Source organism: Columba livia, chromosome 5, assembly GCF_036013475.1.
Source record: "Columba livia isolate bColLiv1 breed racing homer chromosome 5, bColLiv1.pat.W.v2, whole genome shotgun sequence".
Lineage (NCBI taxonomy): Eukaryota > Metazoa > Chordata > Aves > Columbiformes > Columbidae > Columba > Columba livia.
Window position 1 is genome coordinate 64941983 of NC_088606.1, and position 23603 is coordinate 64965585.

At 38.3% G+C, this 23603-nt stretch overlaps 1 protein-coding gene across 9 annotated transcripts in view; it reads right to left on the reverse strand.

The window, feature by feature from the left end:
- NAV2 (neuron navigator 2) overlaps positions 1-23603 on the reverse strand; it is a 372685-nt gene that overhangs the window by 12657 nt on the left and 336425 nt on the right. For all 9 annotated transcript variants that reach the window (XM_065065515.1, XM_065065517.1, XM_065065511.1 and 6 more), the window contains 14 exons: positions 21946-22134; positions 17475-17527; positions 16059-16082; positions 15867-15941; positions 12303-12386; positions 11594-11705; positions 10807-10952; positions 8049-8221; positions 5949-6102; positions 5250-5409; positions 4648-4748; positions 3007-3102; positions 2680-2848; positions 419-654 (listed from right to left, as the gene is read on the reverse strand). In XM_065065515.1, the coding sequence (XP_064921587.1) occupies positions 419-654; positions 2680-2848; positions 3007-3102; positions 4648-4748; positions 5250-5409; positions 5949-6102; positions 8049-8221; positions 10807-10952; positions 11594-11705; positions 12303-12386; positions 15867-15941; positions 16059-16082; positions 17475-17527; positions 21946-22134 (1772 nt within the window). The remainder of the gene's footprint in view (positions 1-418; positions 655-2679; positions 2849-3006; positions 3103-4647; positions 4749-5249; positions 5410-5948; positions 6103-8048; positions 8222-10806; positions 10953-11593; positions 11706-12302; positions 12387-15866; positions 15942-16058; positions 16083-17474; positions 17528-21945; positions 22135-23603) is intronic.

The following is a 23603-nucleotide window of genomic DNA, read 5'->3' on the forward strand; positions in this document are numbered from 1 at the left end:
AACCAGTGTACGCAGATCACAACTGCTGATACTTGCAGCTGCAGAACCTCCTGACAGCCTAGAGATGCATTTGAGGGTTTTGGGGATAAAAACATCCCCATGCAATAGGGATTGCTTAAGTTGCTGGGAATTTTACGCAGCGGATTAATTTCCCCAGCAATTCTCAGGCTCCTAAGCACTTGAAAATCGTGAGACTTTTAGATGTTTAAATATACACCTGGAAGCCTGCTATTTCAGGCCCAGCATCAGGTGAATCTGCAGTTTTGAAAATCTTAAATTTATTCCCTTCAAGATTAACATAATGTTTTAAAAAGAAAGATTAGTTTAAAATCAGCTTTTGATGGATTAATAAAGGAGGAATCTCTGATTTTGATACACAGTAGCATTAATTGTGCAAGGATGATTTCCATTTCCTCACCTTACTGGATTTATGGTCCACATTGAAGGTTGCAATAATGCCATCGGCCAGCTCCCGGCCCTCTCTAAGGACCATATATTCAGAGAGACGGTTCGCTAGGTACGTTTTACCAGTGCCACTGGGGCCAGATAAGATAATCCGTCTGTGTTCCATCAGGAGAGAGACATAACGCTGCAGTATAGGCTTTGGGATCAGTGATTCAAACACCAGACCGTCCAAACTGTTCTCGCAGATACCTGCACCAAGAAAAAATAAATCTTATTTGGTGGGATTCCTATTTTTTATCAAATTATCTGCATTTTTTAAAGCATGGTGTTTTTTTTTGTTGTGTTTGGTGGGTTTTTTGGTTGGTTGGTTTGGTTGTTTTCTCCTTTCTTGCTAAGTAGTTGTAAAGCTGCAAAGCAATCCTGTTAGTGGAGTTTGAATAAACCAAGATTAGTTGAAATGACTACATAGTAAAACTGGAGGGCTGAAAAATGTGTTTTGTGAATGTACTCCGGCCCAGCAACAGGAGGAGAAAACCCCCCAAAATAACACTTGAACCCAACAGATTTAGATCCGACCTGCCCAAGGTGTTTCCCACTTCAGAGATAATTCCCTTCCCCACTCTGGTATCCCCCATGATCGACAGGGGCACATATGAAGCTGAAATTAATAAAACAAGTGCAGAAAAGACCTGTGGGCTTAACCTTCAGCTCTCCCAGTTTTCAATGAGCTCAGCTGCACCCTATAGTGTATCTAAGACCTTGCAAGACTTGCCACAGTAAATAATTCCAGGCCACGTTTTTCACACACAAACCATCCATTTTGCAGCGTTTCGCCACGTCCGGTCCGCGTTCATCCGGAATTTACCTGTTTACTTTTGAATCGCTAGACGAAGAAAAGAGTTATCATCAACTCCCCCTGCTTTCCCACACGCTTGTAATTAAACTCCTCCTCTGTATGCTGATAGTTATCTCTTCTAACATAAAACTCCTGCTGATAAGCATTTACGCGATGTCAGCAGTCACTTTAGGCAGAATTGGCTCAGGGAAAATACACAGTGCTTCAAAATAAACAGCAGAAAGGGAAGTTGGCAGATCACACAGAGAAATGTTTGCACCTCAATGGCTACTTGGAATATTAAATATTTGTACAGGCAGCTTTATATCTCAAAGGTATATGCGTTTTTCCATGAATTGATTAAATACATTTCTATTTTATTGAAAACTGTTATCACATAGGAACCTTCAAAGCACTAGTCAAGCCAATGCAAGTTAAATATAAAATCAGATTTAAGCTTTACAGATATGCCTAGACCTTAAGCAGTATTTCAGTTGGAATCTACTGTTGGACAATGTTTTCTAAGTAAGCAGAATAGCCTGGGTTCACATCAAGCCTCAGTAAATTGAGACATTTCATGGCTTATTTTGTCTTCCTGCCCACTGATTTGCTACCCGAGGTAACCGATTTTTTACACCAATATTCAAAAAAATCCAACTACTCTCAGTCAAATGCCATAGGGAAAATGAGCTGCAGAGTGTTTGGAAATGCTCTCAAATACTCAGTGCTCTCAAATACTCAGTGCTCCCAAATACTCTACCATCCTGATACAGATCTATGCTCAGGATTTCAATGGTGTAGCTTTGAGCGAACTGATGTACATTTAAAATGCAGTGGCTGAGGATTTTTCCCTCAAACCTCATTTCATAGTACAACTTTCATAGAAAAATGGTTCTCAGAGAAACTAAATGAGAAACCACATGAGAAATAAAAGCACTGAATTCTTATCAGCATGATATAATTAATTTGATGAGAACTGTGAAAACCACGCATTCTGAAAAAACAGCCCTGATTTTAAGGTGTTCCTGGGATGAATTCTGGGATCCCTCTCTACTGGTGCCTGAAAAGGGACTGTTCAGTGAGGCAAATCACAAGCAAGTGACATCAAGATTCTTTTCACTTTGCATGAAAGAAATAACAACTATAGCTGTCACAAAGAGGTAATGTAATTCTGAGGCTTTATTCATTTGGAAGGTGTTTAGTGCTCAAACATCTCCATGATGTCCCTTGTGGCGTGACGTCCTCTCCGGGACACTTCCAAGAATCAGTTCAAGATATGTGGAGAAAACTGCGTGTGTGTAATTATTCCTACCGTTCCACTTCAAAAAACTGCTGAATTTATAGGGTTAGCATCGTCTAAGCGCTATCTCTATCAAATGAAAATAGGACTAGTAACTGTAATTAGTGAGAACTACAACAGACAGGTCAAACGTAATTACCTTTGACGGTCACTGAAATAGTGTTGTTTTCTCCAACCAGGTAGCCACAGGGCAACAACTCGGGTGTCTCAGCGCTGTTGGTGCGTTTGATTTCTCCGATGCTGTAGCCCACAACACTGTCTGAATTCAGACCCAGCTGGCTGACGGGATCCACATGAATTATGTATTCCTGAGGCGAAAAAGGCACGCAAAAAGTTAGGAAGCATTGAGATCGCCGTGACTTTGTTCTATGCTATAATAGTAATAATCACAGCAAGTTAAACATTGCTTGGTACCACCAAAATCTAACAGGAGAACTCAAGCACGCAGCAAATTGTACTCACTAACCTTAAACAAGCGCCTCACAACCCCATCCAGAACATCCCATTTGGTTTTGCCACTGACTCCGATGCAGCCTATAAGGAAGGTGCGAGGCCTCGAATCCTGGATGCATAGAAATGTGAATAAGTTAATAAATATATCTCTTTTTTAAAAGAAAATTATGGTACATCTTTACCACTAGTGAATTCTGAACTCTACACAAAAATCCTTCTTTTCTACTAAGCATTTTCTACACTGTTGGAATCAGAAACCTAAAGGATACTTAGATTGGTACTGATGTTAGGTAAAAGGTGCTTATTAATCAATCCATCAACAATTCAAAAGCCTCTGAGAGGATGATACTTTTGGAAAAAGACAGAAAGACTCTTAGGAAAATTCTAGGCAGAAAAGTCCATGGCATGTTCATATGTCCACGACTTCAGAACCAAATATGAGGCATTTGCAAGGTTTATCCTATTTACTTCTAGAAATGCTGCCACAGACATACAAATCTAAATAGATTTATAGAAATTATACATGATTATACATATACATAGTTATATATGTGTATATATATAGTTTTATATAATCTCATTTCTATAGTAAGAATTCAAGTCTAACTAAAATCTAAGGAATCATTTCACTGTGAGCACAGTGGAGTCCGATAGAACTAGCAATATAGTTTTAATGTTAATTTGCTTAAATAGGTCTGCAATTTCTTAATGCAAAATTAGTATTCAATGGAAAGATCTGCGGAGTCAATTTTATTTCCTATTATTAAGATTGTTGTCCCTCTCTTACAAAAGACATCAAATTATTTCTTAAATATGCTTTTACATGTACTAATACTGTGAGACAGCAAGGTCAGTGCTTGGTAAAGATTGCATAGTCCATCTACTCATGCATTACACACACAGCGTGGGCCCCAATTTTACAATATCTGAAATGTATTAGGGTATTTAGGATTCTTTCAATTACTTGAGAACGGAGAACATCTGAAAGATGTCATTCAGAACAGGATACCTGTACCAGAGGGGACAACTTGAACTAGAATGATAAGCTATAGTTCTCCCAGTCTGGATCCATTAAGTTCTTCCAGAATATTGGTGCTTCTAGCATTTTGGTGCATCTTCTATCAACGCACTGGATCACTTTTGTTATTACTTACAATTTTATTGATTTTAACAGAAACGCTCAAGAGTTTTTTGTGGCTTTTAACACATCAGTCTTAAACAGATGCTGTCCCAAGGTACAGATTAGTCCTTGATGCTGAAAGAGTGGCCTCATTTGCAGAGGTGCTACTGAAAGGCTTAAATACTAACGTTATCACCTATATCACTGACATATGGTCTAGTTTAGCAGCCCTGTGCTACTTTCAAGGTTCGTGGCCATCAATGCTGATGGCACCAACAAGAAGCTGTAAAATAAAAAATAACGGCGGGCTGAGTCGACGAGACAACCTGAACTGGTGGTGTTGGCTGTCAGCAGTTCCAAGGAAGCAGAAGAGAGCTGAGCACCTTGGCTATCACTAGTGTTACACCAAAGTACTATTCTTCAGAGAAAATTGTAAAAAATATTTTGCAAATAAAAGCCTCCAAAACAATTTGAATTCTCTGCCCCATTCCAAAGTCACTTATATTTCAAAGCTGGGGACGATGCACAACTCACCTCCTTCCACTTCATTTCATCCTGAAAGTTGACAACTATTTTGACGTGCCTGCCTCCTTCTTTCCGTGCAGACCCATCCCCAGTGTCATCTAACAGCATGTCTGTGAACAGAAAACATCAACCGCTTCACAGCTGTGTCTTAATAACAACGAAGACTATTCTGATTTACACCAACTTGTCTATTGTAGTCAAACACAACACATCTGGGCTTCGCACACCCAGAAGTAACAACGTAAGAACCAGTTTACTGACTTCCCTACCAAATATCAGTATCACTCTTAAAAAGTGAATGTCATTGAAAATTATTAGCTGGTTACTCTGTATTTTCCTTCCTACGATATATCCCCTGGCAAATGTACACCATTAAATGGCTTTAAACATGACTCTTCGCAGCTGAGGTCATAATTGGACAACTCCGATCCAGGGCGTAGCAGACTTATGACGACATTTTAAAAGAAGGCTTTGTGCCAGCTCCTGACATATTTCCACACCTCAACTGTTAATAATTTTCATGCTTTCATTTTTCCACGGCTAACCAAACCAAACCAAACCTTCCCAAGTGCAGGACAAAACCTGCCCACCGCCTTTCTCATTAAACTCACCGAGACTGGTTGACTCCGTGAGGTTCAAACTGTGTTGAGAGAGACCCACTGAATGTCTTGGAGAGGATGAAATGGAAACCTGAGACTGAGCCCTGCTACAGCTGCCGTGGTTTTCGGATTTCAGCCGATCGTTTTCTGCTTTTAATTTTTCAATCTCACTCTTGAAAAGACAAGCCAGGAGTTAGAAGGCACAGTGAAAACGTACACTTAAAAGAGAGCAACATAAGTAACTGAAGAATAAATAGTAGTCTAGCAGAAATGCCATTTTCGTATTACTTCAATTTACTTAAATAAATTAATTACTTTAATTATTGCAAAGTCCATTCCACAAAACTTTTCAAAGTATCTTAGAAAAACATAAATATGTGGGAATTCACTGATCACTGAAATGCAGCAACTTTAAAACAGAGAGCAAGAGAACATATTAAGAGGTTGATGACAGTCAACAAAATTATCCCCCCATAGATTTCTAGGGTTGAAACATTTACAGCTGCAGAGTTGAGGGCAGCAGACTTTATACGTTCAAGCTGACTTTTAATGAAGGTATAAGGCTTAACACTGGCACAAAACTAGACCCAACTTCTAATAAGCATTCAAAAACTTCTGATCTACCTTCTTTCTGCTCTTTACTGTGTGGCAGGTTGGCCAACCTTTAACACACCAACACAGGCTGCAGTATTTGGGGTGGTTATCTCTTACCTGCATTCTGTTCATCGCCTCCCGAAGCTGGTCGAGCTGATGAGCAGAGCTAAGGGCTTCCAGACGAATATCGGTCAACTTCATCTCCTTATCTCTCAGCTCGTTTCGTAACTGCATGACCGTTTCAGCTTCACTGTCAGTGCATTCAGAAATACTGCAGAAGATGGAAAACCAGACATTGAATGAGACCATTTGTCACTTCTCAGGTGGTGCTTCCCCAGCACTTACTAGCAAAGGAGGAATAAAACCCTTTTATCCTGAAGGAGGCAGGCAACAATTTTGGGTTGCTGAATTAGTAATACCATAAATCTGATATTAAATAGGTCATGTAAACATTAGAGAGTAGTGAAATCAGCATCTGAACAGAATTCTGGAAATCAAATACTATTGGGTAGTCCTCATTTTCTTTCATGGTAGTTGCCATAAAGGAAAACTTCTAAAGCCAAACTCTAAATAAATTAAGGGGGTGCAGGCAGTAACAGCAGTTGGTTGGAGATTGATGAGTTTACAGACAGATTTAAAGCTCACCAGGTGTGCACAGCTGGGTTTCCCTGAACTGTTCTGGAGGGCTTTGGAACTCTACACCTATTCAAGCGTGATAAATTCCTGCTCACTTTAAAGCACTCATGCTTTAAAAATTTTTGGTGGCATTTTTCTTCCCTCCTCCCACAAAAAAAAAAAATCTGGGTGAGTAACATTTCAGCACATTCATAAGTGTATCTATATAAAGATCAACTACACAGCTGCATGCTTTAAGGGAGATTAATTTTAAACGTCTCTCTCTAAATCAGGTTAATGAGAGATGTTTTCCCCATCAAAAAGCCAATAGGCCAAAATACACAAGTTTTACTTGTGCTGTAGCCTTGCCTCAGTTCCCATATTTACTCTTTTCTCATGTTTAGCCTTTTGGCTTTCATGTCAAGACGAGACGTATGCACACAGCGTTTTGACTGATGACAGATGGGATCATCATTTGACAACTTTCTGGCCTTAGAGTTCTGAAGCACAATTTGCCTCCGTCACCAGAAACTCACTGAGTGCGGCTCAAGAGACTGGAGAAGCTTAAAAAAAGTCATGGGGGATTATCTTCTGCTACTAACATTTCATCGCTATTATACGGCTGGAAATTATTGCTATTGTTTTCACCTCTTCTTGTGAAAACAAGGGATGGACAAATCTTCACGTTTGCATACTTACTCCAATGCATTTGTTCTGAAATCAGGCTCAAGCTTTGCATCACATCTACAAGGTCGTAAGGCTGTCTGGTAATTATATATTTCACAATACTGCCTCTTACAACTGCCTGTATTTATCTTACTCAAGTGATGAAACTACTGTCAGAATTAATGTAAAATCTGTTCTACAAAGTTTTCCAAGCACATTCTAAATGTGAGTTCAGACTCGAAACAGTGCTGTATGGCTATTATTGAACTTTATTTCACAGGTGGTCAAAATGAAGACTTGAGATCGCCTGTGACCTTCCCATGAACATAAAATGGGTTAAGCATGCATCTACATCTCATTCTCATACAAACACAGGCAGAAGGGTATGGTTTGGTCCTACAGATGAGCCTACATAACAGCTTGCTACTACTCAAGTTCAGCTCTGTCACTAAACCATGCTTTGATTTCCAGTAAATTCTCACTTTTATCTGAATTTGTCAACTTAATTGGGAACTCATCATGGCAGATTAGCACAATATGCACTGCCTTAGTCAACAGAGAAAACAAAATCCCAGGCTTGGCCTGGATTGTTTCATTAACAGCAAGAGATCCAATTAATTCTGCACTCCAAGGTCGCCCTGGTTATAAATACTCTTCATACTCAATATGTTCTGCTGGGAGAGCATCCCGATGAAATATTAAATTGCACTACAGTAACAATGCAATGATTTTTGGCTTCCTGGACACTAAGACAAAGGTGCTGTGTTGGGAGTCAGCTTAAATATATTTAATTCTCTGTATACATGCATACAAATTTTCTGCCCCCTGCCTGTAATCCCCTTAGACTATGGAACATTCAAAACTGGCAGGAGTTGAAAGTGTGATTTTTGCTCATTCTTTTCAATTTTCTATTTAAAACCCAAATAAATCACTTACAGAGAGTTGGAATGGGAAGCTCTCAGCAATGGCGTTGAAACAGTGGTGTTATGGTGTGGTAGCTTTGGTGAAGAAGGTAACGAAGAATCAGTCATCTCCTCAATATCTGAATGAGAAGATGCTGACTTGGGAGATTTCTTTTTACCAAAAGCTTGCTTGAAGGAGCTGCGTAACTGAAAAAAACAAGACCACAACAGTAGGCACATCATTAAGAATGAAAGCAGGCAGAAAAAGCCACAGAGTAAAAACTCTAACATGCAAATACTCCAAACCATACAGCCAAACTCACGTATTTTAATACGAGTAAAAAACGAATTAAAAAGCTTTTTTTTCCCTTAACTATTTTATGAGATTAATAAGGTCAATGGGATTGGATATCAACGCTTCCTATTTTTAAGATAACTATCTTACAGCAAATTCCGTTCAGTGCAACAAGCGATGTTGTAGCAACTTGCAGCTTTAACGTAACGTGTCTCAGCCAAGGTTAATGGTGCTGACATGGTTAGTCATGTAAATGGACGGGTTAGCTTTGGATCTCGTAGTTTAAAGTAGTTCTTCCTTACCTCATTGACCTGCCGGAGGAAGCGCAAGCAAAAGGAAGTGGGGGAAGGAAAAAAGACATGTTTTAACAGATAAGGCCAGTGATAAGGAAAGCTTTGGATTCCTAAGACAAACATCACCAATAATCAACGAAGACCAACAGTTACTTTAAAACCGGAACCCTGTATTTTCCAGAACCAGGTGTTTCAAACAACATAAGGTCATTTTTGCACTACTTGAGGGAGACGCCAGACCCAGATCTCTTAACTACTTTAATTATATTTTCTCCTTGGCTCGGACAGAATGTTTTGGCTCACAGCCAAGTTAATACTGTGTTTTTCCTTGTGGGAACAGGTATTTCAACCAGGTGGGAAGACTGAATGTTCTCCACCTAACTGCAGCTAAAATAACCGCTGTTAATGTGACCGCCACTTTCCAAACAACCAAAAGAATACATATTCATGTGATTAAACTGATGTTATCCCAAAGTTACAGCTTAACAGTTAGCATTCAAGAAGTGTTTGGACAACACTGTTAGACATATAGTTTAACTTTTAAGTTGCCCTGTACCGAGTCACTCCCTTCCAACTCAGGATATTCTATGAACACCATTTAACGCTATTGCAAATTACATGTTGTAAACAGGCTGGCTTAATATGAGCTGAAAGTTATTTTTAAACTAGACAGAGACTCCTACAGTGAGAAATGTTAAAAATCTGGTGTTTCAGCTCTGAATTGACAGCTGCATTGTTTCCATTTTTAACAAAAAGATCTTGGATGAGGACTTCCTCGGTATTTGGGAATAAACAATGTGTGATTCAGACTCAACTTACATATTTTTCTCAGTAAATTACTGGTTTAATTTCCAGTCTTCATTTTGCAGCAATGATGTACTCATTTTTAATAACAACATCAAAATACTATCCTGTTTATTTCTACTTTATTTCTCTTTATAATAAGGGCATTTTTCCTTAACCTTATTTAAAAATAGTAATCTGATGAATGAGAACTGTAGGCTGATGTAAGAGAATATTTACCAGGTTACAATAACAAAGAGTAGAAGCTAAAGCAAAAAATTAAGAAGTGTTTTATCTGAACTAAGGCTTAATGATTACAAAAGGTTTGTCTCACAAATTAAAGAGTCGTTGGCAATTTAAAAGTGACAGCAATTTACTGTGTCTATAGTTAACGTATAACCCAGCACAAGAAAGATTTGGAGATGACATTATTTCCATTCAGCCAGTTATTTAAGGGGCAGAGTGGAAATACTTTTGTTACGAAGAAGCTGGCAAGATATCAAAACCACGGGGATAAGAGAGAAATAAAACCAAGAACCTGCTCAGGAAGCTGTTTCTTACAGTTCAGGAATTTCATAAACATTTCTGAGAGGATATTGTGCAAATATAAATCAAGCTTTTACCAGCTGAAACCACGTTTTGTATCTATACGGACTTATCTGTACACCCAAAAGGTCCAGGGAGATTTAAATTCAGCGGGAAGGAAGGGGTGGATTGTTTTACTGGCTACGATAAAGGATCTAGGGACTTTAGTCCAAACTACAATCAGACTAGGTCACTAAGGCACTTATGGTCTAATCGAAAATGGAGTTTAATATAATGTACCTTTCCTCCAGTACAGGGTACCTTGTACACAGTATATGATGAGCAAAGAAGGAAAAATGGGAAATGACAGGTAAGTATTCCAAAATCTTGCAAAATAAAGGTCCAGCACAATAAATGTTTAAAAATTGGTGGCTTTTTGTTGTAGAACTCAAGGGTAACATTCAAAACAGAGTTCTTTAAGTGCTTAACGCATTCACTTAAAAGAAAGACCTATGAGCCAAAAAGAAAAAAAGTAAGAATGATCTTTCATTGTCGATTTGTTTTACTTTAATGACAGACGTTGCATTTTCCCTAAGGGGTTGGACATCATATTACTTTTAGCCAGACTTGATCTTTGACAGCTATTTCTAATTTAAGACTGGCCTTTTGGCTGTTAAGCTAAAATTCAATCCCAGGCAGAGTCAACACAAGCATATACATCACTTAGGACTCAATTAAGCCTTCAAAAGAGAGTTTACACAGGGTTTAAACCCCGCGTAGCCCTTGTGCTGACCTGTCGCGTGAGAGGAGGAAGGAGGAGCTGAGCAGCTCGATTTCACCGTGCATGTTCTGACAATTTTATATAAAACCCACGCAATCTGTTAAAATACACTCACCCAGTTCTTCCTCTTCTTTTTCTTCGAATCGCTCTCGATGTTGCTGCCCACACTGGAGTGACTGGTAGCGCTGTTGATACTGGAGACGCTGTCTGAAGAGTGTTGCCTTCGGATCCGCAGGTCTGCGGGTTGAGCAGCTCCAGGTCCTGAATACCGGCAGAGGACGTGTCAAAATTAAGTAAGAAATTGGATATAAGTGTAAATTATGGGCATGAGCAAGAGAAGTGAGATAAGATAGGATTGCGTTTGGACTCTACATTGGGAATTGCTGAAAATGCCAAAGAAAGTAAAGTGCCTGACAGCTCTGAAATGGGTGAATTCAGATTGGATACTAGGAAAAATTTCTTCATGGAAAGGGTTGTGAAACACTGGAACAGTCTGCACAGGGAAGTGGTGGAGTCACCATCCCTGGAAAGGTTTAAACGATGAGGTTCTCAGGGACATGGTTTAGTGCTAGAGTTAGGTTATGGTTGGACTTGATGGACTTGTCCAACCAAAATGATTCTATGAACTACTAAATGCTTATAATAAATTTAATGAGTTCACACAGAAGGTGGAAAAGCTTTGTTAAAATGCCTTCTCACGTACCCAACACACCCATTTACTTCTATAGAACATATCGCACTATTAACACAGATACGATTTCAAATCCCCATGATACCAAAACAAGCACCTAGAGCATGGCCAAGAGACAAAGCTCATCCCTGATGGTTACATCAGCTATTACCAAGCGGACTAAAGTCTCATGGGCACCCCACGGTTGCTATACGTGGCGTTTGCTTCTCACCTTTGCAGTTGAGCTCAGGTGTGTTGATGACTCCGTTGATGGCAGCCTGGGCAGCAGCATTTTGCTTCTTCAGTAGTTCAATTGTCTTCCTTAACTCGTTCAGTTCTGAGTCCTTGAATAAGAACAAAAAAAAGTGGTAATACACTCGAAAATGCAGATCGTATCAAACCACTCCAAAGGAGCCACCTTTCAATCTAAGCATTTGTAGTAGAGAATTTATGGAATATATATGTACAAGGAGAGCAAAACGTGGTTTGGTATACCTGGGAAAGTCCGGCCTCAATATGTTGCAAATGGCTTTTTTATTATGATAAATAATATGTACATGCTCTGTAATACAAAAATAATGTGCATTCAAGTACACTATCAAAAAATCCAATATTATCTGTCTTGCAAGGATTCTTCTTGGTGTTTCTCTTGAAAGCGCATGCATGTGGATTCATTGGGAAGAAATCAGTTACAAAAATCTGCAATATTGAAGGCTTGTGCCCAAAGCAACAATTTATTGGAGTAACCTGATTAGTTGCCACAACATCCTAGTGAGAAAAATCGGGATTTTATAAAAGGTTTTATAAATCTTGTTCTGTCAGCACAACTGAGGAAACTAAGGCAAATTGTGTTATTTTTTTCCCCCTCAACTACAGAAGGAGCACAAGCAACAATGTTGGAAACTGAAGTTAAGAGTTCCCCATGTATTTTTCAAGCTTGCCTTTTGTTCTGCTGTCATGGTCAGGCTCTGCAGTCTGATCGTCATGTTCCCCAGGCTCTGCTCAAATGCTGCCACCAGGTGAGCCTGAAAGTTCAACCATACAGAAACAGTTTGTTTTCCCCCCCAAAACATGAATAGTTCTGCACGTATTTAAATGAACCATCTCCTGCATCGCATTGTTTGTTGTGTAAACGATACAGAGAAAATAACACTGATTAGAAAAGGTCAAATGAGTAGAACATACATTGTGAAAATATTTGCAAATTACCAGGAACAATTTAATTGTGGAAAATTAGAAATGCCAACGGTAACAGACCAATTTCAGAATTTTAGAAAATGACAGCCCTTTCATCTACAGCTACCACAAGCAGCACCCTGTGAAATGATGCTCCCAACAGCTTTAGAAAAGAGACACAGGAGTAACGCTGTGACCTGGGACAACAGTAGGACATTTTCTGGAGGTGGCTCCTCACTCAGCTGCTACATCCACTTCTTTGATACCACAATTGCAATAGCCAGGACACTTATTTCACATCTATTCTAACAGAGCAGAAAGGTGGGATTTTTTTCCAGTTTGAAATTCTCATTTATTCAGTAAAACGTGCAATACTGTGGCTTTTAAAGGATGCTTCAGGGAATGCACCTTGTCACCTGAAAGTATGTCCTTGGTTATCTAGCCATGTCCCCAAGCTATTGCAAGCGATGACATGTAAAGACCTCCTATCACAAAATACAGAGAGATTCTAAACATCTCCTGCTGCTCATTTTTGAAATCAATCTTTGACTTTTTATGTGGGACATCATTAACATGTAAAAGGTGACTCAATGACTTCTCCAACACCGGAGTGCACCTTGCTTGCAACCAAGGTCTATATGCTAAATATCACCCAAAACTTCCTGGTGCTTGGCCAATTACCCTTTTTTTTTTTCCTATGAAGCACTGAGAACTCATTGTCGATTTTATTAAGACCACTAGCTAAGAATTGAACATTACTGAGAAGTAAAAGGAAGGAAAAGTAGATTGAAAAGATGGAAAGGAACTTGATAAATAGTGCCAATGACATGCCACTGTTTTATAGATATACATGCATATGTATGTACACAAATAACTGGACACAGGCATAGTTCAATATATATTTGCCTAATTAGCCACAATAACCTACACTAACCATAGAAAATAACATTTTATTTCTCTATTAAAAATAATTCTATGCACACACCAACAAGAAGAATTGTGAGAAATCCTTCCAAGCGGAAAAGGACATTTGCCTAAATATATACAGAATAGCAAAATCCTTCACAGTGCTATTCCAGACGTATTAATCAGCAGTACACAGCTGACTTATCCTAAATAACTGTTCTCACATTCGTAATGAAAACAAACATGAGCACTACAATAACACGGAGATGTGCATCTCTCATTCCCATCAGCCCCTATGAAAATAAGCAAAGCCGAGACTGTGAGAAAATAGCAAAAAAGTAATTTAAACCCTCACACTACACATGTTTGAAAACCTAAATATTTGTTTTAAAAACACAGTCTGCAAAGTTTCTGTTGGGGAGGATGAACAGGGAGCAACAAAAGTGATATCCAAGAATCCTCAGTGATACTTTGCAAATGCAAAGAATAAATGGGCAAGTGGGACCACATGGATTAATAATGGGATACAAACCCTTATGCTTTGACCTTAATAAAAAGTTGCTTTCAAAATTGGATCAGGCACCTTGTAATTATTCCTATCTGGAAATTGTACAGTCTGCTACAGAAAATAGTTATCCTCCCTTCATAGCTGGAGCAGAACCTTTTCAGAATTCTTGCCCCTGATGGCTTGAGAAGCATCAAATCTTCAGTGTGTATACAGGAAAATTCAGGGGGGGGTAACCATAAATAACGAGATTAATTAAAATTGCCTAAGTTAAAAGCATTTAAAAAACACCCCAAAACTCTTGTGTCAAGGAAACACCCATAAAGCAGCGTCTCAACAGCACTTATTAGTCTTGATATTTTTGGGAACGAACCTGGCTTTTTACAAGAAAAGAGTATGTTTTCTTGAAAAGAGGCAGCTAAAGACCAAACTATAGTACTAGAGCAGTTATAGCACCACCTCTGCAGTGGACTGTAGCTGATTTATTGACAAATAAGGGACAGGTCCAAGTCTAAAAAGTTGAAATAGCATGAATTAAAAAAACCCCAAATTTTAGTTAAGTGAATGAAGGAAAAATGGAATACCACCAAAATAATAAATTATTCTAACATTTTTGAGAGACAAAAAAGAAAACCCACAAACAAACAAAAAATCCAAAGAAACCTAAATGCCCCCGAACAAAAAATGTACAGCAGCAGCATCTGTTGAAAACTATTCTCTGCAAAGACAGTAGCAGCGACCACACTCGAATTCCTCAGTAAATGAATGGAAGCTGGGGCAGGCACAGCATGTGCTACTCATTGCTCTTGCACACAGGCTACTACTGTGTTGAGTAAGTCTGACGAATCTGAACCTTGAGTGAAGAAGAACGTAACAAAGCTAAGCCAGAGCTGGATGAGTTGCAGAACCAACAAGTTATTTGATGGACATAAGCTGGGTTATTTAACAATCTGATGATTAGAAAAAAAAAAAAAATGTATGCAAGACTCTGTTCCTTTCTTACACACAAAAGATACTTCTGGATGCAAACCAGCTCAGGTATCCAGTCAGATGAAAGCTGCCTTTACTGTGCCAAGTTTGGTATTCCCCCCATTTGGAGAGCTGATGGACAGGAATATCCTCTCCAGTAGCATGCATTCGGATGTTTATTCATTCCCACAAACTAGGATGTCAGTATGATATGATCTAATGACTATTCATCTGTAGCTTATTTACCCTAGAATTGCTTATTTTTCTAGCAAGCTTCTGTTTTGCAGATTTCTGCAGCACAGAACACATAAATAAACTTGCTCAGGGTCACGCACAGCACCGCTTTGACATCTCCTGGCTTCCAAATATATATATTTTTTTTTTCCCCCAAGTGTTTTACATTACTTATTCAAATTCCTCAGAGGAAACAAGCAGAAGTATTGCTCATACTGGTAAAAATCAGGCATGTCCACTCTATATATAAGTTCTCAGAGCCCTTCATGCCACTGTTACCTGTCATCAGCCCACACCTTTATGCAGTAGCAAAGCATAATGCATTTCAATCCACGTTTCCACCAAGTTCTATTCCTACCGATTATAACCGTCATCTGTACCTCACCCCACCCAAACGACAAAACAAGACACTATTTATAAAAAAAGACACTGTCTTCAACAATTTCCACAAGATCTGAAGACGGTTTGTATATGTATAAAGCCAAATTAATATTATGATTCAGCATTTAAAGAACAACATAAGACAATTCAGTAGGACAGAGGATGTTATTTTTGCGAAGGTCCAACATGCATGTAGTTATTTTTTTAAACACATAGGTCATGCGAAACAAATGTTACACACATGAAATCTTTCTGTCACTCATTAAAAACTGGGGTGGTAATCGGTACGTTAAATGTATTCTCTGTTAGTGTTTGTTCTCAGAGTTGTACTCACATTGGCAGTCAACTGAGTTGTCAGAGCTGACACTTTTTCTTGGGATGCATCCAACTCTCTTCGTAGCTTGCGAATCTATATATTTTAAGAGAGCACTTTACTGCACCATGATACGGAGAAATAAAATAGCAAGACGCAAAATGCGGTGTCTTGACAGAACATTGATGCCCGTCAAACACAATATGCTCTTACCTCCGACTGGCACTTCTCTTCAGGCTATAAAATAAAAACAGAGGAAAACACATGAAGGGCTTGTTTCTAACCCAAGTTATTAGCTGATGTATATGGTAGGGAGTTACTCTACCATCCTTATGTAAACCCTTCCACTACCAGCCACCATGAAAATTACACCCAAGAACACATAAAACTGAGCTTAGAGAGAAGCTGCTGAGTACTTTCCTTGTGGCTCTTGGGGTTATGGACAGCAGCCCAGAGGACAAGGTCTGTTTTCCATCCTTCCAATAGGTATTATCCATTTTGGCTTCATCAGGACCTTGCTTGAGGCAAGGTCAACAATGAAAGGTGGCATTTTCAATTTATTATCAAGGTCTTAAGGCCATGTTACACACGTAGCTTCTTAAAAGCAAAACACATATGTGAAATAACACTAAATAACACTATGCTGGTTTGACAGACTCCTCAGACAATTACACATGATCGGCCAAGAGCAAGTTCTTCCATACACTCTTGTATCACATATGCTTGTTTCAACCATGGACGTGTGATAAGCGTGAAGATGCAGTGCACTTGCACAACAATTTGAAATTAAAGATCCTGGCCAATTAACACGTTTCAGAAATAATTACTATCCATTGCTTGTTTTTTTAAAGGGCTGTGCTTTAAGAACCCCACAAAATCGTGATCATAGCATCCCAGGAACACACGGCCCACCTTTAATCTGGGTAACTGGGATATTGACAACATCCCCCCAGGACAACACAGGTATGGTCTTAACTTGAAAGATCTTCCATACCATATATTCAAATGGAAAACCCTTCCTGAGACTATTAGAAGAAAATAAGCAAATGCAAACTGCATTTAAAAAAACCCCTGTATTTTGAAAGTCCAGTAAAAGCCTTATTTTAGGATCAGATAACCTAAATGAACACATACTTTTGGAGAAAATATTACCGGCATAGTGAATAAATGGCTTCTTTAGAATTATTAAAATCACAGAATGCGAGGTTGAAAATCTGTGCATTAAAAAACCTACTCAAACTTCTTCAGTAGCAACTCATTAACATGAGGCTGGAATGACTTCATTCAGCAAATTCTGAAGTGCTTTAGGTAATGAAGTTCAAATCTCCTCAGATCTGCCGAGGTCCTTTGTAGCAAAACTTACTTAGTGTAGCTGTAAAATACTGACTCCAAAAATAAACTGCTGCTTTTAGGCCATTAATGTCTGCGCTTAATGAGGATACTGCTAAATATCCACAGACATCTTTATAAATGTAAACGTTTCTTTCATAGCAGGCACTCAGAACATGATCAAATGAAAAGCACTTTTTTTTCCTTGTCTTTGAATGGCAAAAATTATTAGCACAGTAAGACCAGTCAATTCAATTATTTTGATTAGTAAACACAAATTGTTCATGTCATTATACTCACCGTCGAATAAATAGATGACGTACTGGATACCAAAGACAGAGAAGAACCATGCACTAAAGGAAAGAAAATAAACAATTAATATAAATACAGCAACCACACAGCGGAATCATCACAAATCATCCACCACCAATGACCAGCTGAAGAAATACTTTCACAAATTCCATTATCCATCATAAACTTCATTACATTATTGCATCAATAATGTACAGGTTGAAGAATACATGGCGAGGTGATACAATCCATAAACTTTGAGTTGGTAAAGCTCTTTTAAAGCTCTTTTAACAATTTAACCATGCTGGGTTTTGGGGAGATGCAGCTGTATCTTCCTTCTTCTGGCTGCAAGGAGCTGTATCATGGGCACTGAGGAGCTGAACATTTCCTATTTCTGCAAGGGTTTTTGTCTTTCTTTAAAGCAATTATATTTCTTTAACAAGGCAAGGTTTGTTCTCTCACAGGAAAATAACCAGACCTACAAAACCTTTTATAGAAAGTAGAATTCAAGTCAAACAGTTTTTGCATTTAAATATTCATTCAGTAGGAGAAATACATATACACTGATTCTCAAGTTTGTTACCATCACCCTGGTGTTAGGATTTACATATACATAATTTTATTTTTGCTTATGCTATTAAAAAAACACAACAACCTATCTGAAGCTACTCTTTCTGCTACTGAAACATGCAAATTTATGTTCCCTTTATTTTTATTTTTAGAAACAAAATGCACTTAATTGAAACTTTCATTCAGGTAACTTCATATAAATCATATTAAATTGTATCAAATCACGTCTTTGATCTAAATCCTCCAGCCAAAAGAAAAAGTTTAGAAAAGCTGCCATTTTGCTCTAGTTACCTACTGAAATTCTCCTACATTCATAATAAATGGTCTCTGCTTTCCCATTGACATTATATCCTAAGGCAAGGCTGGAAAGAGAAGTAAACAAAGTCTAACTTGGCTTCTGGAGGAATTTAAGAGAATTTAAAAAACCCACAAGAAAGTCTAAAAAACCCCTCACACCCATTTGCTTTTTCTAGTTAATCATATTTTCAATTAAAATGATCTTTATAGGTACATGTTAAGGACTGTACTGCATTAGGAACATAAAAATAACGAGTGTGAGTCAGAGCCAGGGTCTGTGTAATCGTGCGCTCCATCTCTGGCTGCAGCCTCAGCCCGTGTTCAGGGAGAAGGATGCAAGGAGACAGACACCCCGTGATTTTTCCCCAGGTACAACCTTTGCATCTTCTGGGAATCAGCAGAGATGGCAATTCCTGAGATGGAAACTGCACTCAGACCATTATTTTTCATAGTCGCTGTGCCCTACCGACCGTCGTTAACTTAGTTAACTACTTCTGAACCCACTGACACATTTTGTCTGTAACAAAAAACACTCTTCTTGTGTTTAGAAATATAACTATTTGCAGTTGTTTTAGACCTGCTGCTGAATCAGTCAGTGAGTTCCTTGACTGTCTCCACACCCCTGTGATATGGGAAGTAATGGATAAACATCTTTGCAATGCACTAAATTATATATTATCCCCTCCCTTCAGTCACTATTTTTCTAAGCTGAAGATTCCTAAACTATTTTAACTTTCCTCATACCACAGATGTTAGGCACCTAAGATCTCCTTGTCGCTTTTCTTCTTACCTGCATTTTACCCTTAGGTTCACCTTTTTTTAAGACGGAAAGCCAGAGAATACGACATTATTTTCTGGTTTGTCTCTCTATATTCTTTTGTTCAATTTTTTCTAATAGAAATGTACTGAAGAAAGCAACCGTACCAACCAGCCAGAGAAGAACCAGATCTTGCAATGGATTGGGATACAGGCATTTCTGAATCAGCATTAACTCGGATTTTTTAAGATCACATTGGGACTTCAAAAGGAGGAAAGAAGACTCAAAATACAATAAGTGAAAGCACACGTAACTCTGGGCATCATACTCCTGCCTTACAATACGTCACAACTGCATCATTTGAGTGTGTGTTTCATTTGAGATGTCTAGTTTCAATGACAACTAAGGAGTTAATATTTTTGCCTAATTTCTTTCTGAAGTATCTGCAGATGGCTACTTTTAGGCTATTTAATTAGGAGCCTGAAGGCAGTTATGTTCTTGATGTGATTGCTGTTTTTTTGTAGTTAACGTGCATCTGCACGCAGGCTACAAACCCAAATTGTTTTGGAGCTATTATTTTAAAACTCTAAACGCATACGCAAGCATGTATCATTTTTAATGTTAGAAAAGAAATGGTCTAATTGTGATCAACTGTCCTATGAGTAGAAAGGAGAGGTCCTACCCTACAGTCAGTAGCACAAAAACGAATGAAAAAATTTATATCCCAATGACAATCAATTTGATTCCTTTCTGTCTAGGAGGTGGGAATATCTGTGTGGAGTCAGCGGGAAGAATGGTGGTCAAGGAAGAGGGGAAACTTCATCGACAAAAGACCACTTATATTTTATTTATTGTTTTTCCCTGAAGTTCTGGGTAGTTCGGGGGCTGATCCTGCTCCATCTCTCTAGTCCTGAAGCTCTTCATTATCAGAAGAGTTTAGGCACTGCAAGGCCAGCTACCATTTTGCCCTAAACACAGGAGAGAACATGACTGTACTTCACACTATGCAAACAGAAGAAAAAAAGCTTTTAAGAATAAAACCTGACCCTGCTGATGTTAATAAGAAACAAACGTCTTGCAGTCTGTAATAAATAATTAAGAAGTAGGTTGGCAAGCTTTATTTAAGACCTGGATTTATGCTTTACTGACACTGTCAACTGTAAAAAATGAATTTGTCTATTAACAACAAATTTAATTTCCATAATACTTTTTAACCCATTGTCTCCGGTTGAAGGTGAATGATGTATTCATACTTTTGATCTATTCTCTCATTCTGTGAAGGTGAATTACACATCCATGGATTTGAAAGCAGAGGACAACAAATCCCATATTCAGAAGCGCTTGTTCAATTATAACTTGTGATTCCCTGAGAGATCAGCAGGAGATAATGAGCAGGCTACACCTGCCTTCTGTATGGCCAGAGAAGTGACAGAAGATCCTTAACCTGAACGGAGACTGCACCTAACCATTAAGCCCATCTAGTTAAATGTTATTATCTGTTTAGGTGCTAAAAATTTAGGAAAATCTGAAAGAGACTTCCTCAGCATTACCACTGCAGAGTCAAATTCTCCTGGACAATAATTTCTGAATTATAAGAGATAGTTTAACCTCTGTCATGGATTTGCTGAAATCTTAAGCACACTTAAAGACTAAGGTTACAAATTTTTAAGAATAAAACTTGACTAAATTTTGCTACAGTAGCTCTTACAACAAATCATCTAAATACAACACAGATGCTGTGATTTAAATTCCTTCACAGGTTATATTAAGGAACTATTTAGTAAGAACAGGACTGTTCGTTTCAGCATGGAATTCAACTAGGTATCAGGCAGACTCTGACAGTTCATGACCATCTAGCTTTCTGAGGGCACAGCACAAACAAAGGTTAATTCCTGCAAGGACGCTGTTTTCAAGCCTACAGCATTATTCTAATAATTTTCAACCCCTAATGAAGACCCTCAGCCATAGTCCTCTAAAACACAATTAAATGTAATGCAGTTAGATTGGAAATTCAATAATGAATTAGCCCTTCATATACAACCAAGCTCCCAATCCTTGCCAGGAAGGAGGTTGAAGACTCAAAGAGCTTCCTATGAACTCCCCATGACCCCCTCCCAGAGCTCAACCCTTGCTGGACTTGTGTTTCTTTTATCAGGTATGAGTACATATTTGAAAAGATAAAGATTAATTAAATTAAGGGCTCTGAGCAAACTGATCTGGCTGAAGATGTCCCTGCTCATTGCAGGAGGGTTGGACCAAATGACCTTCCCAACAAAACTATTGTGTGATTCTATGAAAAAGAAGAGACTACATGTTTTGAAGAACTAATCAGGTGTCTTCTGTGGAATCCGTGTGATATCAGCTCAGGACATTGAGTAAAAAGACCATTAAAGACTATTTGAATACAAATTAAATACTGGAAAAATTATAATCAGGATAGAAACAACAGTCTGGCTGGTATCAATTATTTATACTAGAAACAGAAGTGTGGAGGCCCAGATTCAGAAGAACAGTCCTATTCATGGAAGCACTTTAATATGCCAACTCTAAGTATGAATTGAGTCATTCTGAGATCACAAAAATGAAGCACAGGATGCGTTTAAACAATTTCTTGAGCAGTGATGGTCTAGGCAAAACACTTACTTGCTTTCCTATGTCAGCGGGATCACTGAATGAACAACATCAGAACAATGATGATCAGGACTAAAGTTCTATTTAACACTGAGAGCTCCACACAAGGAGAACTTTGCTCTGAAAGGACCCCTATGCTGAACTGAAAAGCACCAAATTTATACTTGGTTTATGTAAGAATGCCATCTTCCAAATGTTTCCAGCACCACTGCATAGTTCACTGACCTTCTTCAAAGCCATCGCGGAAGGAGCCGGACCGGCTCATCGTTCTGCTCTTCTCATCCAGGGACATGGAGCTGTTCCTGAAGCGCGTGTCACTGTAGGGGTCATAAGGACCATCTGCGTTGGAAAGGCTGTGGGTCCGGAGCATGGTTGGATTTGACAGGCTCATCTGGGCTGCAGTGGTTGGGCTTGCTATAAAGTGAAGAATAAACACCAATTTATTTGCTCGACCACAAATTTTCACACCTAATTTTTGTGCAACTGCCAAAAGACACAAATTTTTTATGTCATCCTCTCCAGGCTTCATTATTTTTCTAAATTCAGTGAATTCAAATAAGAGGCATGCAAATCAATCTAGTGAGTAAGAAAACTCAAGTAAATAATGTAATTTTAAACACTGGATGATATGTCTAAGCTTCTGCAGACAAGCTCAGTCAACTCATTAACACCTTGTAGGCATGAACTAATTAAGCCTCATTTAATTTGGAACAGTCTTTCCTCAAAAAGGACTAAAACACCTGAAGGAATTTAAACTACTACTTTGTCTATATAGAACAGGCCTTAAGAATTATCTCCTCCAAAGCTTTCAAGTTCTCAAAAAATGACATTTTTCTATGCATTTAAGTCACAAATTTTAAGAGCTTTAGTTTCCTAATTGTTTATTTCCACTGTCAGGTCCTAAAAATTATAAACCACCAATCTGCCCTCAAAAGCCAATATTCTTCCAGCCAGTGTTTAGAGTACGTCTACTCTAGTTTCACATTTTTTTTTAAAGGACTTTTGTGTTAAAATTATACCTGTTACGTATTAAGAACTACTTATTTGTGGGGAAAAAAAGAGAACAACAGAACTGCTGTTCAGCTAGCAGGTTCCTCTTGCTGCGCTGTCATTACCTGTTTCTATACAAACCATCAACTGATACACGTGACTGTAGAAGACACAATAATTCAGTTTAAAGGTGCTCAACTTTCATATCAACATCTTCTGTCAAACTCAGTGACCTATCTTGACTCCAACATCTCCAAGATCTTTTCTTAAGAACACAGAATATATTTTTCTTTTGTTAATTGCCTGTGGCTGCACAGCATTTTAAGCTTATTAAAGTAAATAATCTTCAATATTCTCCATAAAGAGTTAACTTTCTGGGCTTAGGAGTACACTTCTTTTTTTTATTTTGGACCATTAAGGTACTTTCATGACTGTTAGCTGTTGGCAATGTAATTACACTGTCTATACATTCAGCTGAAATTTTGTTAAGTGTCGGTTCATTTAAAGCTGTTTAATTGTTTCTTTTCAGTGCACTCAGAGAAAGGCTCTAAAATGTCACTGCTGCAACTCAAAACTGCACTAGAAATAAGTGACTGCCGCAAATTCACACCAGAAATTCCTAACTATGGGCCTAATTATTTCATACATTATTTCTTTATTGTTCTAAAAAAATGAGGATTCTGTAAGTCAAAAAGAAGCAGAAAACACCTGTTTGATATAGTACTTTCCAAATATCACTTGACTTAAAGACAATATATACTGTCAGGATTGGTTTACATACCTAAACAAATTGCAAAGGCAACTAAGTAATATTTAATCAGCACACCAGAGATAAACACTACCAGCACTTTAAATTAGGTTATTTCAACTGCAGATGTGGTCAACTAAAATCT